The 23,071-nt window shown below is 35.4% G+C and overlaps 2 protein-coding genes across 3 annotated transcripts in view; one reads left to right on the forward strand and one right to left on the reverse strand.

Moving 5' to 3' along the window:
* Nucleotides 1-4,436, forward strand: part of LOC123682828 (protein gooseberry-like) — a 31,603-nt gene extending 27,167 nt beyond the window's left edge. For both annotated transcript variants that reach the window (XM_045621632.1, XM_045621633.1), the window contains exon 5: nucleotides 3,739-4,436. In XM_045621632.1, coding sequence (XP_045477588.1) covers nucleotides 3,739-3,841 — 103 coding nt within the window. In that variant the 3' untranslated portion in view covers nucleotides 3,842-4,436. The remainder of the gene's footprint in view (nucleotides 1-3,738) is intronic.
* Nucleotides 4,437-19,714: 15,278 nt separating this feature from the next.
* On the reverse strand, nucleotides 19,715-22,570 carry LOC123682451 (galactose mutarotase). The gene is made up of 3 exons (XM_045621060.1): nucleotides 22,501-22,570; nucleotides 21,567-21,688; nucleotides 19,715-21,066 (listed from the first exon to the last, which is right to left on the reverse strand). Exon 3 carries the CDS (start codon nucleotides 20,946-20,948, stop codon nucleotides 19,812-19,814), a length of 1,137 nt encoding a protein of 378 aa, XP_045477016.1. The 5' UTR covers nucleotides 20,949-21,066; nucleotides 21,567-21,688; nucleotides 22,501-22,570; the 3' UTR covers nucleotides 19,715-19,811.
* Between the last annotated feature and the right edge of the window lie 501 nt (nucleotides 22,571-23,071).

The raw sequence follows: 23,071 nt of genomic DNA on the forward strand, positions 1-23,071 counted from the left end.
AGATGCAGAATTGGAGGCATCACTTGATCAAGACTCGTGTCAAACGCAACAAGAATTAAGAGGATCATTGGGAATGACGCAACAACATAAACAATGAAATTGGATGCCGTACAAGTTGAAGCCGAGAGATGTTGAACATCCTTTGTTTGCTTGTGAACAGCTGCTTGCAAGGCAAAAAAGAAGGGATTTCTGCATTGCATTGTGACTGGAGACCTGAAATGAGTTCATTACGATAACCCAAGCGCAGAAAATCATGGAGATATCCAAGCCATGCTTCCACATCGACGGTCAAACCGACTATTCATTGTTCCAAGATTATGCTCAGTATTTGGTGGGACCAGCTCGGCGTAGTGTACTCGTATTAGTCAAAAGACCAGTTTTTTCGTACGCTGCTCGAAAGATGGTAGAAAGTAGGAGCCAGCGATAGAAAATACATTGAATCATAAATGTATAACCAGTTTTTCACAATAAAGCCTCGAATTTCAGAAAAAACACTTGTATTTTCAACATAGAATATCTGTCCCAAGTCTCAAGCAGTTATGAAGAGTTCTTTATCATTTAGTTTGCCGAGGCTTTCATGTTGTCGAGTCATTTCAATGTCAAATGAATGCTGAATCTTCTTGCCCCACAAATAATCCATCCTTATTGTAACTCTCCCTGCAAATAATCGTAAAATTCGAAACAGAACAATCAGTTCATTTTCCGGAAGATACAATCATCTCTAGTGTTACCAACTGAACCGATAACATAGCTGCCAACATAAAAAGTTAAAAGGAACTAAAATAGTCTGTGGTCTTGGCGTTGAACACCTCCAATCTAGTTTTCAAGACACCTTCTTCACTCGTCCCTTAACAGGGAGGTAGATAACGAGTCTTTGTACCTTTCCAGGCGGGTTTTTTCCAGAATCGGGAATCGGGAGTGCCTTCAGCCATCACCAAACGAACCACACACATGAAAATTAGTTCCACAATTGTCGCCACGACAGAGAAATCGTGAAATACGATAGGTTATAACTCCCTGTACAACAATGGGGCTTCTAAGTATCAACGCAAATCCAAGAGTGTTTTATCCTCGGCCGCCGGTCCACTGAATTATTGTGCGCCATTCAATAACGCCAGCGCGTTCGGTCCAGCGGCGACTCGTGACGGTACATTGTGGTAGTACACAAAAAAAAATTTTATTGAATATGAACTATTTACTTTGTCAGTTGTATAAAATATGAATTCACTAATGATTCTAATAAACTATTCGGTAGAAAAAACTATGTTTTTCAATATGCGAAAGAATCCTTGCAAGCAGCTGTTGACAAGCAAACAAACGCCGTTCAACATTTCTCGGCTTCAACTCATACGACATCCAATTTCCTTGTTTCTTAATCATTCCCATGACTTAGGTGTTTTGAAATGGCTTGTTGCGTCACTTCCAATGATATTGCCAATTCTTATTGCGTTTGACACGAGTCTTGATCAAGTAATGCCTCTAATTCTGCATCTTCGAAAACCTTCTCTTTTTCGCCTGGTCTTCGACTTCAAAATCACTGTTTTTGAAGCGTTGAAACTCTCGGCACGTTCTTTCACCATAGGTATTTGAGAGCATTCGATTAGCCTCAACTTCAGATGTCTTCATATTAAAGGAGAAAATTAAAACCTCTCGCAAATGACGAGAATTTGGCTCGTACGCTGACATGTTTAATCCAGAATAACTTTATGATGCAGACACAAATCGACTAATATTTCGATGAGGTTATGTTTTCAAATACCTAAACTTATTGTAAGATATCTACGATCCATTTATTTCGACAACCACTTACCGCTACAACCTTCTATTGCAAAACGGCAAATCAAAATTGTACACCTAAATAAAATGTAAGGTTTTGAAATTGTAAATTGTCAAAATTGTAAATTTCCAAAATTGTAAAGTTCCAAAAATTGTAAATTTCCAAAATTGTAAAGTTTCAAAATTGTAAAGTTTAAAAATTGTAAATGGTACTGTAGAACTAATGACGAAATCAAATTCTCAAAATATATTGGTGAAATACACCTCCATCTGCCGCCACTGCCGAGTGGACTTCAAAGCGTACGTCTCGTACACAAAGTCTTCAGTGGGGCCGGTCGCTATTCCAGTCAAAAGTCATATCAAAGCTAGTTTAATTTGTGTTTTATCTGCTCTGCGTGTTCCGAAGCTGTGCGGCAATATACACTTTATTGTTCTAGGAACACCGGCACTCTTAAATTATACCGCTGTATATGTATATACACCTTGGGAGTGTTTCTGTTTGAGTGCGGTCGCCGATGCAAGAAGTAATGAAATGTCTTTGGTTGTAAATGACAATTCGATACGTATAACCCTGTTTTTGCCGATAGATGGATCATTTTGATTTCTAGTGGTGTGCGGTCGTCTTTCTGCGAGGTTTGGTTTTTTTTAGTCAGCACTTTATACTGAGGGATTTATTATTTCTAATAATGGATCTTCAGAATCGAAAAAAAATTTTTTTAAATACTTTGAAATCTTCAGTGTGCGTTTATGAAGTCTGTATAATCCAAGAACGCTGCAAATTTCGCTTTATATTATTTCCTCCAGTCTCAGAAGCCTACTGGATACAGGGTGGTGGGAGGAAATGATTCTTTGATTAAAAGATCTGTGATTACCATAACATTTTTCGAATTGACTGAGTTCTCAGAGTAATAAACATAGATAGAGGGAGCATATGTCATTTTCAGTAAGCAAATTTTGTCCCCAACATGAACTATCAAATTTGACATGAAGCGCGCCGAAATTAAAACATATCAGTGATACGATATTTCACTCAATTCGCGAGTTTCTCCACAAAGAACGCACTTCTTATGTCGCATAGTGAATCTACGTTTCATATTAACTCAAAATATATTGAAATAAATAACTAAATATATCAGAAATTCAGAAAACAAACTTCAAGCGCGCCAAACGACGTGAAACAACCGATGACATTAGTAGAGCAGAAGTTGCCAAACCTTGGCTTTCAGCAGTTAGATACAGAAAATAATAAATATTCTGCTCACAATAAATTCGACAATTAGGAAAAATATCGGATTCCAAATATTCAAATTTGCATATTCAATCGGGAATCACTCAAATAAATATATTTCATTCAATATAATATATCATACATTCATAACGATATAAAAAAATTGTGGATTTGAAAATATATTACAATTCCGGCATGTGAAAATTGCGTATATTTCCTCTATCTTGGTTTATAACTCTATGGTTATTTCTAATAATGGATATTTAGAAACTTTATCGAGTCTATAGAATCCAAAAACATTGCAAATTCATCTTTACATTACTTCCTTCAATCTCAGAAGCCTATTGCGCCTTCAGAGGCCATACTGGATACAGGGTATTTAAAAAAATTGAGGAGATAATGCTTTGATAAAAAAATCTGTTATTACCATAAAATTTTCGAATTAGCTGAGTTATACCAAAAGTGAGAATTATCCGCTTCAATAGGTATTCAATTCAGAAACGGTATGAATTAAAAAAAGAATTGACGTCCTTTTTCGATCAATTCAGAAAAAAAAAATTCTCTCATCTCAATACAAAAAAAATTTTATGTTATTTATATATATGCAAAATTTCATGACAACATAATGTTGCATCTGCTTTCTATCTGCGAAATTTTTGTACATACTTCATTTGTGTCTTTTTTTATCTATCGTTAATTTTCACCTTAAATTAATTTCAACCTTTTTTTTTCAGTTTATTTGCTGGAGGACATTATGGTGCACATTCTCCCAGTGAAGCAAAATCTGGTTATCCCTATTTCGGAGCCATGGAAATGTGTTCAAGCCGGGTGCATTAAAAAAAATTTTCGGGAAAAAATTGCTTCTACTTTCATCTTTGAAAAAAATCACCCTGCTCTCTAGTTAACATAGTTTGCAGAGCTTTTTTCGTTTCAGAAGAACGTAATGTGTTCAATATTTGTATTAAATTGTACAAATTCTTGTAAATAAGCTACCCAGTGTTGAGAAAAATCGATAATGTTAATAGTACCAATGTAGATAAATATGTAAATAATAATTTATTTCGAAGTTACTGCAAATTCCTTTCACCAAAATCTCCGAGGGTCTAATAGATTATTGTATTCTGATATTCAAATCTTCACCTTGTATAATGACTGTTATTTACCTATAGGAACAATGTGAACCATCATTAACAATGTAGAGTATCTATTTATTTAAAGGTCCCTCGAAATTATCTTAGACATTAAACATATCATGATAGATAATATGAAAGCGCCATCATGATGCCTTAGTGTGAAAACTGATTTGCCTTAATCTGAATCTCTATGTGAATCGAATTATTGTATATATTGAAAATGTGGCCTGCTTATAAATATTATAGATTATATTATGAACAGACGTTATAAATTGTACATATTATATAAATTATAATAAATTATATAGTATCAGAATTAAATGGTGTAATACAATGAATTAGTTCTTTCAATTTTCCTTTTGAAACTCAATTGAGTATATAATCCTTCTAAACAACCCTTCAAAGAAGCATAAAATGGAGAACAATTAGGAATTCACGGCTTGGCTTGATTTTCAAGCTACTTGACTTGAGCTTGACCAGATTTCAAGTCAAGTACATAGTAGTTTTTCAATCTCAAGTCAAGTCAACTCTTCATTTATAAAGTACTTGAATCATATCAAGCTGCTTGATTTTTAGCAGTTTTTTGTGTAGTGTCACATCAATAAAAAAATGATGAAATGAGAAGGAACCTTCCAAAAAACATTTCATTTATTGAACTTATTGTAAAGGTTGTTTTTTTTAGAGCTATAGAACTTAAAATTGCAATAAAACAACTATGGATTATTCGATTGACATGAATTTTATTTATCCGCAAGATAATCTTGTGGCATTACATTTTAAATATGATTTCCTGCATATGACCGCCACGGCTGGCTCAATTGTAGTTCAATCTGGACATCCAATTTTCGATGACTTTTTCCAACATTTGTGACCGTATATCGGCAATAACACGGCGAATGTTGTCTTCCAAATGGTAAAGGGTTTGTGGCTTATCCGCATAGACCAATGACTTTACATAGCCCCACAGAAAGTAGTCTAGCGGTGTTAAATCACAAGATCTTGGAGGCCAATTCACAGGTCCAAAACGTGAAATTATGCGGTCACCAAACGTGTCTTTCAATAAATCGATTATGGCACGAGCTGTGTGACATGTTGCTCCGTCTTGTTGGAACCACAGCTCCTGGACATCATGGTTGTTCAATTCAGGAATGTAAAAGTTAGTAATCACGGCTCTTTACCGATCACCATTGACTGTAACGTTCTGGCGATCATCGTTTTTGAAGAAGTACGGACCAATGATTCCACCAGCCCATAAAGCGCACCAAACAGTCAGTTTTTCTGGATGTAACGGTGTTTCGACATACACTTGAGGATTAGCTTCACTCCAAATGCGGCAGTTTTGTTTGTTGATGTAGCCATTCAACCAGAAGTGCGCTTCATCGCTAAACAAAATAAAATGGACGTAGTTCGCGATACGTATTCCGCAGAGAACCATTATTTTCGAAATAAAATTGCACTATTTGCAAGTGTTGTTCAGGCTTGAGTCTATTCATGATGAATTGCCAAACCAAACTGAGAATAAATCACTTGACAGCTGTTAAATCGGTCGCCATCTTGAACAGTAATGCCAACTTAAAGTTAAATACTTCGAAAAAAACCCTATAGTTGGTTAAAATGTCAAGCTACTTGACTTGATGAATACCTTACATACTTTGCATTATCGAAGTTTGATATAATTTCCGAATCAAAATTTGAAAATTCAGAGTATCTTCGATCTTTGGATATATGCAACCTAGTAAACCAAAAAATACTACTCCCAATCCTTCAGATTTCAGAATCTTCGGCTGTCATCTCGAACCCATCCATATTTCTGAACAACCAATTTCAGCCTTCTCAGTGTCCCATAATGAATTCTAATATTCAATATTCGTCGTCCCTTCTCAGAGTAATTTAATTCTAAATTACCGAGATGTCGCTTCCTAGGAGTAGACCCTTCTAACAGACTCAGAATTAATTTTCGTTATAATGGGTTTGCCATATTAGACAAGCTTCAATTCATTATACTTCTGTTCGGGATGATGTTGAAATGGAATTGAGAACAAGACACTGATCTCGAAGCTGATGGAAGGAAGCTGAGACAAAATTGGTTTTGGGGATTAGAGTCAGATTCTTTTGAGTTTTTACTCGGTTATGGAATATCATTTTGCTTAGGGGAATATCGATCATTGGAAAAGGAATAAGAAAGGATGTATCATATACAATATTATGTCATGCGGATTGGCTTACATCGAAAGATTGGAAAGGTTCTTTGTAAGAAAAAAAAAAGATACTCTGTGTCCGTAAATTATGGAACAAATTCATTTTTAGCTAAACAGACCCTTTTAAGAAATAGTCCTGAAACACGTCGATTTTTTATTTCAATTTTCCGTATTTTAAAATAATAATCTAATATACAGGGTGAATCACTTTCGAGTAATGACGTCACCGTAATTTTTTTTTAATTGGAACACCCCCATTTTGTCTCAATTTTCCGATTACTTTAGCTGAGCTGATTCCAAAATGTATCACATGTTGATTCCAATTGGTAGAGGGTGGACAAAAATACAATAGTTTTATGTGTGCTCATAAAGTAACGCGTAACATTCTTTATTAGTTTAATTAACAATATTATCAAAAATACTGATTATCTAGCGGCAATTGGTTTGAATGTAACACCCTGTAGACTGTAGTTAGTTACATTTTTAGATTAATAAAAATGTATAAAAATAAGACATAATTTCTTTCATATTCTGTCTACTAGACCACAAGTACATGTAACAATGTACAGGGTGTTACATTCAAACCAACTGCCACTAGACAATAAGTATTTTTGATAAAATAGTTGATTTAACTAATAAAGAATGTTACGCTCTACACTATGAGCACACACAAAACTATTGTATTTTTGTCCACCCTGTACCAATTGGAATCAACATGTGATACATTTTTGGAATCAGCTCAGATAGAGTAATCGGAAAATTGAGACAAAATGGGGGTGTTCTATTTAAAAAAAAATGACGGTGACGTCATTACTCGGAAGTAATTCACCCAGCATATTAGATTATTATTTTAAAATACGGTAAATTAAAATAAAAAATCGACGTGTTTCAAGATTATTTCTTAAAATGGTCTGTTTAGCTAAAAATGAAGTTGTTTCATACTTTACGGACACAGTGTGAAGCTTTGCTCGTTAACAATTTTCAAGGGTCTGCAGATTTTGCGTGAATCCTCCTACCTACGTCATTCAGTCTTGCGAAACTTCAAAATGCAATTCCTCAATTAACCTACTAATTGAAATGACAAAGCTTTAACATAAAGCCAGTGAAGATCTCCAGAAGATCATACTCTTTAGCAGTAATAAATTAAGCAATTAACTCTCTCATTGCAGGGCCCCCGCAACCGCGCGTTCAACGCGTGCACCGCACGCGGGCGCCACTCTATAGGGGCGCCAAAATCTCTTATAGACCACATGAAAAACCGAAAGACCAAAGGTTTTTGAGAATTTTTTTTTATTTTTTCAACAATTTTGAACGTGCAAAGACATCTTTTACACATCCAAACAAGTTCCCGAACGTCGCAATCCCCATAAAATAACCTCGGCCACAGATTGCAATTATACGATTCTTTTCGAGTAAACAAATCATAAATAATCATCCCTTTGTCGGTACGGGATTTTTTTATGGACCACCTGCACCGGACGGCGGGCACCATTTCTTCGATCATCACTAAAACGCATATGGTACACATAAACAATCATAAATACCGAAGCAATAGCTTTTAGCCAGGGGAATTACTGAAACTTTCGCCACCATCTGTAGGAAAAATACTACAGGTTACAGAGAATTTCTGAAACTACCAAAATCTGCTTGCTATGCTATAACAGCAGAAACCTATCCAAAGAATAGTTATTTTGTTTCGAAACGTTTAGGGGTTGAGGTCAAGACGCAAAAAATTCTACTAGTTTTTCTGATTGGCAACATTTATCCTCAGCCATTACAAGACATGAAACATCAATTGCACATAAAGTTCACATGAATAAATGGATGAATTTAAAAAAAATGTTAAAATTGTCCACAACGGTGAACGATCATCACTTACGGGTTTTAGAAACTGAAAAAAATATTGGCATGACGTTCTAGGAAGAATTGTTTCAATTGTTAAATGTTTATCCAGACAGTGTCTAGCTTTTCAAGGTTCTTCTAAAAAACTTTTTGAAAATGATAATGGGAACTTCCTCAAAACTGTCGAACTGATTTCATCTTTTGATCCTGTGATGAGAGAGCACATTAGTGCAAAACTCACAAACAAATTCTTGATGACCCATTATTTAGGCTACCAGATACAAAATGAAATAATTGAATTGATGGCTTCTAAAGTAAAAAATAATATTTTGGATATGGTTCGAAGTTCCAAATATTATTCAATAATTTTAGATTGTACACCGGATGCAAGCCATACAGAGCAAATAAGCCTCGTTTTGCGTTATGTTGTTCTAAATGACAGTTCTAAAATGGTTCAAATACAAGAAAGTTTTATAGCGTTTAGTCCAATATTCGACTCTACAGGGGAAGGGCTATTCAATATTATTATGGGATTTTTGGAAAATTTAAATTTGGATATTAAATACATGAGAGGTCAAGGGTATGATAATGGGGCGAATATGCGCGGAAAACATATTGGTTTACAAAAACGCATACTCGATGCTAATTCTAGGGCTTTTTTTGTGCCATGTGCTGCACACAGCTTAAATTTAACTGTAAATGATGCTGCTAAGGTTTCAAATGAAACACTTTTTTTTTTAATATTGTACAAGAACTATATACATTTTTCTCCTCATCCACAAAAAGATGGGATGTTATAAAAAAGCATGTTCCTCAGTTACATCTAAAACCCCTAAGTGATACTAGATGGTCAAGTAGGATTGATGCTATAAAACCACTAAAATTTCATTTAATTCAAATATGTGATAGCCTTTTAGAATTAGCTGAAAATGATACTTTCACCATAGAAACTAGACATAAAGCAAATTCTCTTTTATCAAATATTCAAACTTTCAAATTTATTTGTAGTGTAATAATTTGGTATGATGTTTTATTCCAAATTAATATTGTAAGCAAAATGATGCAGAGTGTATCGATTGACATTAAAGTGTGCCAAAACTATTTAAAAAATTTAGTTGATCATTTTAAAAATTATAGAGATGATAATGTTTTTGAGGAAAAACTTTCTGAAGCTGGAAAACTAGCGGCTGCTCTTGAGATAGAGCAAAGTTTTCCTCCATTATATAGTGTAAGACGAAAGTATAAACCAAAATTGTTCGATTATGAACACACAGATGAGGCACCTCAAGATCCAAAAATCGCTTTCAAAATTAATTTCTCTTTGAAAATAATTGATCAAACGCTAAGTTCTTTAAATAGTAGGTTCGATATGATAACGTTTTTGGTTTTATTTGTGATATTCTTAAATTAAATGACGAAGATCTATTAAAATGCTGTCATGCTCTTCAACAAAAGCTTACTGATCAGGAAAAGAAGGAGGCTGACGTGGAAGAAAATGATTTATTCAACGAGATAAAAGCCCTAAGATTGTTTTCATTACCTGAAGCGTCAAATCCTCTCGAAATTCTACAATATATTTTTGAAAATAATCTAACTTCTTCTCTACCGAATCTTAGTATTGCCTTAAGAATCCTTCTGACTTTACCTGTGTCTGTTGCTTCTGGTGAGAGATAATTCTCTAAATTAACAATAATTAAAAATTATTTGAGGTCTACTATGTCACAAGAAAGATTATCTGGATTGGCCATCTTAGCTAGAGAGCAAGAGATACTCGATAAAATTGATTTTGATGATATAATAAAAGAATTCGCAGCAGCCAAATCTAGAAAAACATCCATTCAATTTTAGCCTTTGATTGAATATTTTATTTTTTATTCGTATATTGTTTGGTTTATATATTTATGAATAGATTAAAGAAGAATAAAGCTCAGGTTTTGAAAACTCTGCAGTTTCATTACAAATTTAAAATAAAATGCGGTTTTGATCGAATGCTTGAATAAAATAATGAAAAATTAAAAAAATGTATTATGCAACAACTGACAGCATGAAGTTCTTAAGGCATCCAATAAAGGTTGCTGATAGTTTTTTTAACCCTTCTACAAATAAATTCCTAACGAAAACTGAAACATTTTTTGCCGATTATCCTGCGCCGTTTTTCTCCACTTCCCCCCTTTAAGGGGCGCCAAAATATTTTCGGCACGCGGGCGTTGATGACCCTTGCGGGGGCCCTGTCTCATTGCTAGGCCAATCCAATTAGAAGGAGCTTATATGGTAAAATTTGTTTTGCAACCCAAGAAGATCAATTCTGGTGAGAAACCAAATTTTGAAGAATTAAATTGGGGCAGATTGATTTCTCAATTAATTCTGAGGTAAAACAATTGATTCCTGATGTAGAATTGTTTCTGATGAATGAACTGCTCCTGATTTCTGAGAATTTTGAATGGCAGCATATATATGATTGTCCTCTCAAAGATTTCGAACATGTTAGAACTGATTAACTAGTTGTAGATATGGTTTTAACCAGGGTGGACTCGAATGAGCCTTTATAATAATTAATTGTTCATTTACTCCTTTTTTCACCTTTGTTAAAATGGCTCGTTGGGTATAGTTCGTTAATTTTTCGTGCTCATTCCAATATTTTTTGGAAATGTCCATTTTGCTGTTGAATCCATACCTGGAGAAATTTTCATACCAATTTCCTTTTTCCCAATTTGGATAACAAGTCAAAACAAGCCTGTCTCTGGCTGAATGTGGATTTGTCGATATTATTTCCATGAATTTGAGATTCAAGAGAACTTGTCATAAATCTTCATTTCTTGATTTTTCACTGACCATTTGCTATTTCATAAGTTTTTTGAACCAACTTGGGAATTTCTAGAAAATATTAGGTTCTACCCGCCCAGTGATGATCTTCAGAAAATCATACTTTGCCTCATTGCCACTCAAATCTAATGCGAAGGGGTATATATATGGAACAATTTCTTTTCCACCCCATCAGGCTTATCATTGTCCAAACTGTCAAGTAAGGTCAAATAAACGTCACTCGAGAACAAAAATTCATTTACGTTCTAATCCTAAAGTCTGTATAGGTTACACTTCAAACGATGGTAGATCCGCAACACCATATTATTTTGTCTTCAACAAAGCTTGTTCCATTTCTACTGACAAACAGTTTAGACGCAGTTGAGGTCTCAACATTTCTAATACTTTTCGATTATTGGATTGCATTTGTTACCACCCTTAAGTAGATTACTGTGTCAACTTGATTGACAACACCAGTGGCCACAAGTCAAAACGGTCAGCTAAGCCTTTAGTAATCCCTTCAAGACCTAAAGGTACAAAAAGTGCAGACGGCACCGCAGATTATGTCCTAGTTTGTTTGTTTTCTGACAACTCAATTACAGTTGAAGAAATTTCTATGAAATGTTGAACTTTTTGAATGCCTTGTGGTTTTACATGAACGTTACGTTTGTCAGTTGATTGTTCTGATGTAGATTTTTGGTGATGTGTTTGTTTTGTGTTTGACTTGAGCTTTTAATCCGATTTCGAATATTTTTGGAGGGATGTAAGTGATATTGGGATTTTGAAGTAGGAAGTGTAATTAAAGAAGTGAAAGAAGATGCTCGTGTTGGGCAGGTGTCAAGTAATACTGACAATATGTAGACAGCTCAAAAGGAATTTTTGTGCTGTTTGAAATAGATCTTGTTGATCTTGGTTTGTAAATATGGTTAAGGGTGATAATTGTATTTGATCTGTTTCATTTGAATTAATACAAAAAGCCTGCTATTAAAATGAAGATTAGAAATATTGAAGAGTAACTCTGTAAACCAGGCTAGAAGAAAGGAATTTTATAGGGGTGTATAATTTGTAGTATTAGGCCAATTGAAAAGTCCCCGGTCAGATGCACAGATGGCGGTGTTAGTATTAAATCCATATGATTTTTGTTAGTACCAACCTTCAAACGATACGTGTCAAAATTTGACAGCAGTCTGACGATTAGTTTGTGAGATATTGCGTTGTGAGTGTAGCTGCTTTTGTTATTTGAAAAAAAAATGGTAAAACAAAGAATTTCATGTGCTGTTTTGAAGGGAAAAATACAGTTGAAGCAAAATCTTGGCTTGATAAATGTTTCCGGGGTCTGCACCAGGAAAATCAATCATCATTGATATGGCATCAGTATTCTGGGATGCGCAAGGTATAATATTCATTGATTACCTCCAAAAAGGTCAGACCATCAACAGCGTTTATTATATAACGTTATTGGATCGTTTTAGGATGAAATCGTTAAAAAACAGCCCCATTTGAAGGAAAAAGAGGTGCTGTTTCATCAAGACAATGCGTCGTCTCACAAATCGATGAAAACAATGGCAAAATTGCATGAATTGGGGTTCGATGCTTGTGCATCCATCATATTCACCAGATCTGGCCCCCCGCGACTTTTTCCTGTTCTCAGACCTCAAAAGAATGCTCGCTGGAAAGAAATTTAGTGCCAATGAAGAAGTAATCACCGAAACTGAAGCCTATTTTGAAGCGAAAGATAAATCGTACTACAAAAATGGTATCAAAAAGTTGGAAGATCGCTATAATCGCTGTATCGCCCTCGAACGCAAATATGTTGAAAAATAAAATCGAATTTTGCCAAAAAAAATCTTTTTTTTTCATCTTTTTTCAAATAACCGAAGTAGCTACACTCACAACGCAATATCTCACAAACTAATGGTCGGACTGCTGTCAAATTTTGACAAGTATCGTTTGAAGGTTGGTGCTAACTAAAAATCATATGGATTTAATACCAGCACCGCCATCTGAGCATCAGAACGGGAAAAAAATTTTGAGGTGAGAGCGAAATTCGGCTAATCAGAGATCGTCAATTCTGGCACCGCTCACCGATTCTTCGTAGAGCTCCCGGTTTTGAGGAAATTTGAACTCGAAATTTGGGAGAAAATTGAATTTGCCTCTAAAAATCGTTATATCTCCTGAATTATTCGTCACAGACCCCTCAAATAGAAATTTTTTCGAACATCAAGTTCCGATCTGAAAAATACCGAGGATTCAAGTGCGTAGCTCACGTCCTGGAGAAGTTGCAGCCTTGGGAATATTATCAATTTGTTTCTCGAAAATTTCAGATTTTTACCAATAATATCTGAAATAATGTACTAATCACCAAACTGCAAGCATTTTCGTGATCTACATAGTCGAATCAATCAATAAAATGGTACAATTGTCCCATGAAGGAACTTTTTAATTTTTTTCAATTTTTTTGAACATCGGGTTCTGATCTGAAATATACTGAGGTTTCAAGGGCATAGTTCCCGTCCAGGAGAAATTGCAGCCTCGGGAATATTATGAATTTTTTTATCGAATGAACTTTTAATTTTTTTCAATTTTCTAAGGTTTAGGTATTGATCGAAGAACTTCAGCATGTTTACCTACTTAAAGACGTGAAAGCACCGAATTCATTCAATTGACATAAAACAAGTATTTGCCTTTTTTACAGATACTACCACGGAAGGTGTTCTGCTGCCATTGCCTCCATGATTCCTCCAGGGGCTCAATTTGATCGACGAACAAGGCTAGCCGATAATAGTCACCAGTTTGTCGTGCATCTTTCTACAGCTAGGACATCGGTGTATCAGAAGGCTTTTCTTTACCGAACTGCAAGGCTATGGAATACCCTACCTCAAGATGTATTCCCCCTTGGTTACAACTTACAGCAGTTTAAGACACGCACAAACCGATTTCTTCTAAATTCATCTCGGGGCGTTTGAAAGGGCGTTATAAGCTCAATCTTTTCCCGAGAGATGCGTATAAAAAAAAAAAAAAAATTCCGCTTTCACCCATTTGAACGAAATTTATTCGCCAAATGATGGCTTCCGATAGGTCAACTATACAATGAGACAATTAATAATAACAACATCTCGCTATATCGTCTCCAAAAATACAGGAGGCCATCTCTTTTTCTCACCCCCACCACAGGTCGAACAGGTGATATTTTTGGCGAAAAGCAGAAGGATCCTTTGAGAACGTCCCGTTCGCCGTCAAGTCAAGGCTTTTAGTTCCGGCGTGTTAAGGACGAATTCTAGTCCGGTCCTACGACGCACATGGCCTTTGTGCCCCGTTCCAAGATCCATAAAACCGTATAACTTCCTCGATAAAGCAGAACTGGCGTCACGCCGAATTTGCATTGATTTCTGTCGTGCTAAAGCTCCGATAAACGGCAGATGTTGGGTCTTTCTATGTGCTGGAGAGAGGAAATCTTTTTCCCGCCGACGGATTTTCGACGTTTCGATCCAATGGGAATGAAAGAAACATCGGATATTAGGTTTTTAGACGTTCGAGATCGACTTTGAACGGAGGCGGCAAATATTAGGCCAGATTAATTGAATAATTCAGGAGATATAACGATTTTTAGACGCAAATTCAATTTTTGCCAAAATTTCGAGTTCAAATTCCCTCAAAACCGTGAGCTCTACGAAGAATCGGTGACCGGTGCCAGAATTGACGATCTCTGATCAGCCGAATTTCGCTCTCACCTGAAAAATTTTTTGTCCAACAATTTTCGTAAAATTTTCCCTTAGAAAATTGAAAAAAAATAAAAGTTCCTTCATGGGAATATTGTATCATTTTATTGATTGATTCGACTATGTAGATTACGAAAATGCTTGCAGTTGAGCGATCAATACATTGTTTCAGAATTTATAGGTAAGAATCTGAAATTAAAAAAAAAAAATTGATAATTTTCCCGAAGCTGCCACTTCTCCTGGACGTTAGCTACGCCCTTGAAACCTCAGTGTGTTTTAGATCCGAACTTGATGTTTAAAAAACGTTCCATTTGAGTGGTCTGTAACGAATAATTCAGGAGATATAACGATTTTTAGAGGCAAATTCAATGTTATCCAAAATTTCGAGTTCAAATTCTCTCAAAACCGTGAGCTCTACGAAGAATCGGTGGGCGGTGCCAGAATTGACGATCTCTGATTAGCCGAATTTCGATCTCACCTGAAAAATTTTTTGTCGAAAAATTCTCGTAAAATTTTCCATACCTTACCCTTAGAAAATTGAAAAAAATTAAAAATCCCTTCATGGGACTATGGTACCATTTTATTGGTTGATTCGTTTATGTAGATCACGAAAATACTTGCAGTTTGGCGATTAGTACATTATTCCAGAAATTATAAGTAAAAATCTGCAACTTCTTCTGGACTTGAGCTATGCCCTTGTTATATTATGTAATTCAGATATGGAAAAAATGAGGTTCATTCATGTTCCAGTTGTGGGGTTGGGGCAGATGAAATCAGGGGACAAATTTGGACTCAACCAACGTTTCGGCAATCCCATCTCTAGCTCATTGCATCTCAAAGGATTAAAAGAATAATACACAGTTTCCTGAATTCAGTTTTTACGCAGTTTCAAGATTACGAATGACACCAAAAACATATCTTACCCAATCCACTAATAAGAAATAAGCTACCTTCCTCCCCTCCCTATCGGGGTTTCCCTGATCATTCCACCGCAGTACCAACCGCATCAGCATCAGGCGTACCAACATCACGGCGTCGTAAGTAGGTGTAATTCAAGAATAGTGCGTGATTCTCATACCGTGACGAGTGGATCACGTGTCGCGTCGAAAACAAATGACCGCTTTGCAATCTGAACCACATTCTGTGTGTACCGTGTACTCCGATTACAGTTCTCTGTTGCACCGATTCTGTGAAGTTATTCCGGTACACTCTAAATCGGATGTGCGTGGCAAATCAGAGAGCGGCTATAATTGTTAAAGAATGCAGCGCACAGGTGTCTCTTCTCGGTCCCCAAAGAGGTGGACGCAGAACGGACGTCGAGAGATCGCTGGAAAAGAGGAAAATCGAAGTTTGGCTTCATAAGATGTTCTGGATAGGTTTTTGGTCTGTTTCCATCATTTGGTGGATCATCAGATGATGGAAACAGTCTAAATAACTATTCGAAATGGCTATCAAGAAGTCAGGAAATAATAGAAACCTCAATTGAACTCGCCAAAGAAACTAACTACATATCGTTTCTACACCTTGTCAGAGACAGCAACCTCGTTCCCCAGAGTTAAGCTCTAATTAAGAGCTAGAATAACAGACAGAATAACCAATATAGCAAGCCAAGCACTAATGAGAGAAAGGCTCAACTGCCACCGGTGCAACAAGACTAGCCTACTTCAAACTTGTGAGAACATCAGGACAAGCATATGAGACAGAAAAAACGCACAATTCTATGAAAAAAAAGATTATGGAAACAGCCCAAATAATTATCTAACCTATCAACATATCATCAAGCAATAAAGTGACTCTACTATGGGTACCAGGGCACTGTGGTGTTGAAGGAAACGAAAAAGCAGATGAACTTGCAAAAAGTGCATCGAGATTAACACCTGCTGGACCTGAGCCTTTATGTGAGCTAGGAAAAGACCAATATAAGGCAGTGGTCCAGCAATGGAAGTTGAATAACAGAATAACCCACTGGACAAACACTCCTGGATTTACTCAGGCCAAGAAATTCGTGATGATTTCACCTACCTGCGCCAGAAAGCTCTTGAAGCTGTCAAGAGCCGAGCTTCGGGTGATGGTGGGACTGCTGACTGTCGGTACAAACATCATTTGTACCGCATGGAAAAATCAGCAGATAAGATTTGCAGGCTCTGTGGGCCAGAAGCAGAAACAGCTGAACACATGGTATGCAAATGTCCAGATCTGGTTGGCCTAAGAACCATTCATATGGGGAAGCCGGTCTTGGATACCCGAGAGGTAATGGCCAAGGCCCCTAAGGAGGTTGTCAGTTTTATCAACGTCATTGACGACCTCCCTGGATTTCTATGAATGAGTAGGGTAGAGAACAAAAGATCTGCTTGGTCGCAGTTCCCGGAAGGCTTACCGAGCCACAACCACCCCAGTTCAAATAATAATAACATCATCAATATTGAGATAATAATAAGATGTTCTAGTGTTGAATGCTCGTATGATTGAATAGCTACAACACTGCAGTTGGAGTTGGAGATCTATATATCTTGTCTATTCTCTATTAGCTAGATACATCACTTTCCTTTTTTACCATTTGTATACTTCTCTTCTGGGCAACTCGATATCAATTAGAATATGATGTTTCAACACCTCTTATATACATGTCGGTTTATAGCGATTGTCTTCGCTTTCCTCTAGACCTCTTCTGCATCTTAAGAGATCCCGACAATCTTCATCTGTTGTGACCAACTCTTTCTTCTTTCGAAGGTTACCAAGCAACCAAGAAGGGAATTGATACGGAAACAAGAACTTCTGTGTCGAATCAGTTTTCGGAATTCATGCTGAAACAACTCCAGAAAACTTGCAGAAATAGAGAAGACTGCTTTCAAATATGTTAAAAAAAAAGCGATGAAGATTATGAATAGTCCAGAGAGAAATTTTTATGGAACACTACTGCACAGATGAAGCAGGAAAAGTTTTTTTTAAGATAATAGTGGAATGATCGATCAGTCCCAAGGTTTTTTTCACAAATCAGCCCGTTTGGCTAAGGATTCAAAGTTCAAAAGGCTGCAAAACTTACCAGAAAAAAGAAAATCAAGATCCAAAGCTTTTTTGACCGAAGAGTTTTCGAGAATGGTCAACTATTATGATAAGCCAGATGGGTTGCTAAAGAAAATTTACTATATATGCTCCTTCGAATTTTGGCGTAGCAATGAGGCAGCGAATTGTTCAATTCATGACTTCCAAATGGTTTGATCTTCTGGATAACTTCACTGAACGGGGGTAATATAACCCAATATTTTCCAAAACTTCCTGAGGTGGTTCGAAAAACAAATGAATCTTGAAAAATAAAGGAAATGAATATTTATTCTCACCAAATTTGAGCATTCAAATCGTTGAATGAGTATTTATGTAGCTCGTATCTTTGATGCAGCGGCATCTACGCCTCTGTGATGAAATCAACAACAATTCGTCTCATATAAGGAATATTAACTGATATTCTTCACCAATTCGTTCGGCCTACAACAACCCCTCAAGTTCCGGTTAGAAGAACCTCCAATGTATTTCCTTTTTGTGCATAGTTCAATTAGCAGCTTCTGTGATGCATAAACATCGAATCAACAGCATTAGAAACTTGCACGTAAATGATTTCACGCACGTGTCAAGTGATAGAGCTTTCCACCTCTGCAATAAGTCACCTGGATTTTCGAGCACAGAAAGAAGAAGAATTTTTGCGTTTTAAACTTGATTGCATCTGTTGTCACTTTTTTTTGGTATTTTGCTCGAGTTTTTTATGGTTCTGATTGATCTATCGACTTGAAATTTTGCACAAAGCTTGCAATGATTATTCTAGGTATACACCTAAAATCTCAATTTGATTAGATCAGTTTTTACGGAAATATTACCTATAACAATATTCCAACATTATTTCGTGTGTTGATTCTTGATTATTTTCAATGATAAACCTTCAGAATCTCTGGAAGTGAAAGAAATTATGTCGGACAACAAAAACTGAATAATTCAATAATAATAATTCGATAAAAACAATATATTGGGAATCGCTTTCATTAGGTAGCCTAAATGGCATGATGTGAACTTTGAGACTCGACAAACTTTTTGCCTACAATACGAAAAAAGTCCAATTAGGAGAAATCCTTATATGTCATCACTGTTGCCCCTGTTGCTTTTATAACAACGCGTGAGTAGAATGTTGTGTTTTAGTTAACTCATATAAAGGTGTTTCACGATTACATACCTACTTTCATTAAACAAGTAAACAAGCTTCAAATGTATAAAACCATGAAGTCCTGGAGAATTCGGTTTTTCATTTTCAATGATTTTTTTAAACCAAAAAAAATATATAGTCCCCTCAAGTATTTACACTCTATTCAAGGGTAAAAATTGCATACTAAGGACTATTCTTTGAACGAAATACCTACAGGAAATAAGAAAGGATAAAACAAAATTTTCCCCAAGTTTTGAACTCGAAATTCCAAAACTTATAGAATACTTACAGGTTTTTGCAGCAGGAAATATCCTATTCAGTGTATTTCAATCGTTCAGTATCATGATTCACTTAGTATCGTAATATAGAAATGAATTCTGGAGTCCAATTCTTTATTTTTCAACCATTAAAATATATTAATCAGAAAAATATTCCTCATTTTAGATACCTGCTTCAATATTATTTGTAGTTACTTTAAATTACAATCAAACTTACTGTATCATTGTTTATTTTCAAGCAAAAAGTAATAAGTATATAAAATATGTTTCAAAAGGAATTGTACTTACTGCCTAATATGTAACAAAAGTAGCAATTAATTTAATAAAAGATCTGAAAAGTATTTTATGCAGTACCTAAAAAATAGCTTATTCCTTTTTAAAAAAGTAATCATGGAGCCAAAGTGAGTTCAGATACTATTTCATAAAGTAACTTATCTTCTTATGAATAGATAAATATTATAAAGTAACCAATTTTACATATTAGATATAAATTTTACATAATTTTCAATGAACCAGAAGGACTTGTGAGTGCTCAGAAACTCTAGACAATCAATTTCAAAATTTCATTACACTTATATATAATACATAGAGAATAAAATAATTCAAAAATAATATTCTTCACGCAACAAAAATCAACACTAAAATGTTACTTATCAATAGAAAACTTATAGGTCAAGGTATGATGATAAGTTTCCCCAGGGTTCAACACAGCTTTCGGAAACCCTGGATGGTTGATAGCATCAGGATAATTCTGTGTTTCCAGACAAAGTGCCCCATGCTTATAATATGGACCATCCTTCCCAATAATAGTCTTCAAATCTTTCACATTCCCTTTGTAATGCTTAGGATCATCAGGAATACTGTTAGAAGTATAAAATTGCACCCCTGGTTGGTTCGAATACACCTCCAACACTCTTCCAGAACCTGGATGATGTACTCTGGCTATGAAACAGTCACCTTGGTACTCTCCTTTGGTGATGCAGAAGTTGTGGTCGAAACCACCTATGTCAGGTACTTTATGGATAACACTTCCTAGTTGTTTTGGAATCCTAAGATCGAAAACTGTACCACCAACTTGTAGGAGTTTACCAGTTGGTATTGAATCTATGTCTACAGCTGTAGTTTGATCTGCGTTTATTGAGACCACATGTTTGTACAGCTCTACAGCACCTTTGTTGTGACCTGCAAGGTTGAAGTATGAATGATTGGTTAAGTTGACAAACGTTGGTTTGGTGGTGTAAGACTTAAACTCAACCAAGAACTCATTGGAGTCGGTAAGTCTGAAGGATACATTTGTGATAACATCTCCTGGAAACCCTTCCTCTTTATCCTTGGACAGGTAGCTCATCACAACTGTCTTCCCTTCGATATAGTGCTGCCAATTGACCTTATCGAAACCTCTGAAGCCACCGTGAAGTTGATGTGGTGGCAAATTTGGAGACACACCGTAGGTAGTACCGTTGATGGTAAACCTCGCTTGTCCTATTCTGTTGGCTACCCTGCCGACGGTAGCTCCAAAATAAGGATTCAACGGGTTTTGGTAACCCTTAAGGTCCTTGAAACCCATAACTACATCTTCAACTACTCCATTCTTATCTGGTATTTTGATAGAGGTTATGGTAGCTCCGTATGTTATAACTTCAACACAAACTTTGCTGGAATTCACCCATGTTATCTTCCAAATGGGGCTAGACTGGCCAGTTGTTTTGTCTACGAACTGATCGTACATTTCCTCTTTGATTTTGACACTGGAGTCGGTGGCTCCATCTTTGATGTGCTTCATGGTGAAGTTGGAAATGGGACTGGTGTTTGGGCGAAGATTTTATTGTCTTATATATTGGTTATCAGTGTGGTTAGGAGGAAATGTTCTTTATCTTCATCTGTTAGTGTTGTTTTGACGGCTGAAATGGAAGTTTATTTGTCAATAAACCAATTTTGATAGCAGAAACTCAAAGAATATTCTTGTAGAAATTATGATTCGCTTGTTTCTTGTGATATAGTGATTCAAACTGAATTTTGGCTGTGGAGAGGTGCATTAATGTCTGCCTATATCAAAAAATGGTATTGCTTCAAACGGAGAGGTAGCCTTGAAACAATTAGAGATATACATACAGAGACTAGTCAAAATTATATGGAGTTGAAGCATTTTGAATTCGAACTTGGTAAATGAAAGAAATGTAGGACAAGTAAATAATGAGAATGATTGAATGAAAAGGCAAACAGTGTATCACAAATTCTGCCGGAATTTTTTAGGATAAATTACAAATGTAACAAGGTGACAATTGATCATTTGTATATAATGGCTTAGAAACTATTCTCAATAAAAATCTTTAGCTCTCTTTCATTCAAAAATTATGTTGACCAATTCAGAAATTTCGAAAATAAATGAAATTAAACTTACTGCTGTGCAAGATAACTTGTTTACGTTTACGTTGAAACTACTCTGACGTTGACTATTGACCTTCAAGTGAATTTGTAGATATGTAACCAGTGAAGTGGATATGAGATAAAAAGATTGCCCATCTATAAAAATAACAGGCGATAATATGTAGGTTTTATCATCAGCAAAGGTGATTTCCAATTCCAGATACAAGACACATAGGTTTCAAGTTTAAAAAGTAACATTTCTCATGACAAAATTGTTTCAGGATTGATTATTTTTATTCAAAAAGGAGCAAATATGGTGGTAGTTGAATTATGGAATATTTTAAGGGATTTAGCACGCGAAATTCCATTTGCAATGCAAAATTTAAGACATTTCGTTCGATGTTTCTAACATAGGTTGAAGTGGAAGAACTTTTTTATCGGATGAACTTATTCTTAGGAAATTTATATTGCTTAGAAATTTGAAGAGAACTATCAGGACTCATGTAAACATGACAATCACAGTTGAGTGTCCTTTATTATTAGTATCTTTCGTAAGAATTCACTAAAAATAAATCTATTTTATACATTCATTCGATCTGAAAAAAATATTGTTGTTTAATTCGCTAGCAAATAAATTTTTATAGAAACAGAATTAATTGATTTAAGTATATCAGTTCATTCATCTTCAGTTTTACATGATTTACCTACTCTCACCGAAATTTCATAAATCCTCGGATTAACCTCATCTAATCTGTTAGAAATAAGCTTGAATATCGCTTAACTCTGCCAAGATTGAAGTTGATTCATAATTAACATCGCGTTATAACACAAAGACCGTACGAAAACCAATTTTACAGAACATTATTCAATACCGAATTTAAAAGAACGTTTTGTTTCTTATTTGAAAGACAGAATATTATGACAATTATGATCGAGTGAAATAACAACAGTTGAGTTACTGTACTTACAAATGTATCTCCGATTATTTTTAGTATGGAGGACGTGATCTTGTAAACTTTACGCTCATAAAGTTGCCGAGTAATGATTAATCGTTTTCTCAGAATTCCTCCGACTTCTAATGATCTTTATGGTGTTCTTTTGGAAAATAAAAGAAGAACTGACTTGAGATACATTCTCAAAAGAGTATCATTTGAATATGGGTACTCAATATATACTTATGAACACAAATCTGAAATTTAAACTTCCTATAGCCTGTGACAACACGATGTTAGACATCACATTCAAAAACATTTTTTTTAGGAAACGAAAAAGCATATAATGCATTCTTGAAAAGTTTGATTTTTTTCCATTTCGTTATTAATTACAAATGCCAACAAAATTAAAACGAAAATTTGCTATGCCAACAAAATTAAAAGAAAAATTTGGTGCCAGAAACAACAGATTTTGAATGTTTTTTTGTGTTGATCAAAAACCGCCTCCAGATTTTTTTCGATCAGCTCTAATACGAACATTTCTAGAAAAAAAGGTATTGAAAAGTTACATTAGCGTCGAAGCATAAGGTTTTCCTCTAAAAGTATC

This window comes from Harmonia axyridis, chromosome 6, assembly GCF_914767665.1.
Source record: "Harmonia axyridis chromosome 6, icHarAxyr1.1, whole genome shotgun sequence".
Lineage (NCBI taxonomy): Eukaryota > Metazoa > Arthropoda > Insecta > Coleoptera > Coccinellidae > Harmonia > Harmonia axyridis.

What these genes read in the sequence shown, in the direction of transcription:
- LOC123682451 (XM_045621060.1), bottom strand. Translation starts at nt 20,948, where the DNA reads ATGAAGCACATCAAAGATGGAGCCACCGACTCCAGTGTCAAAATCAAA.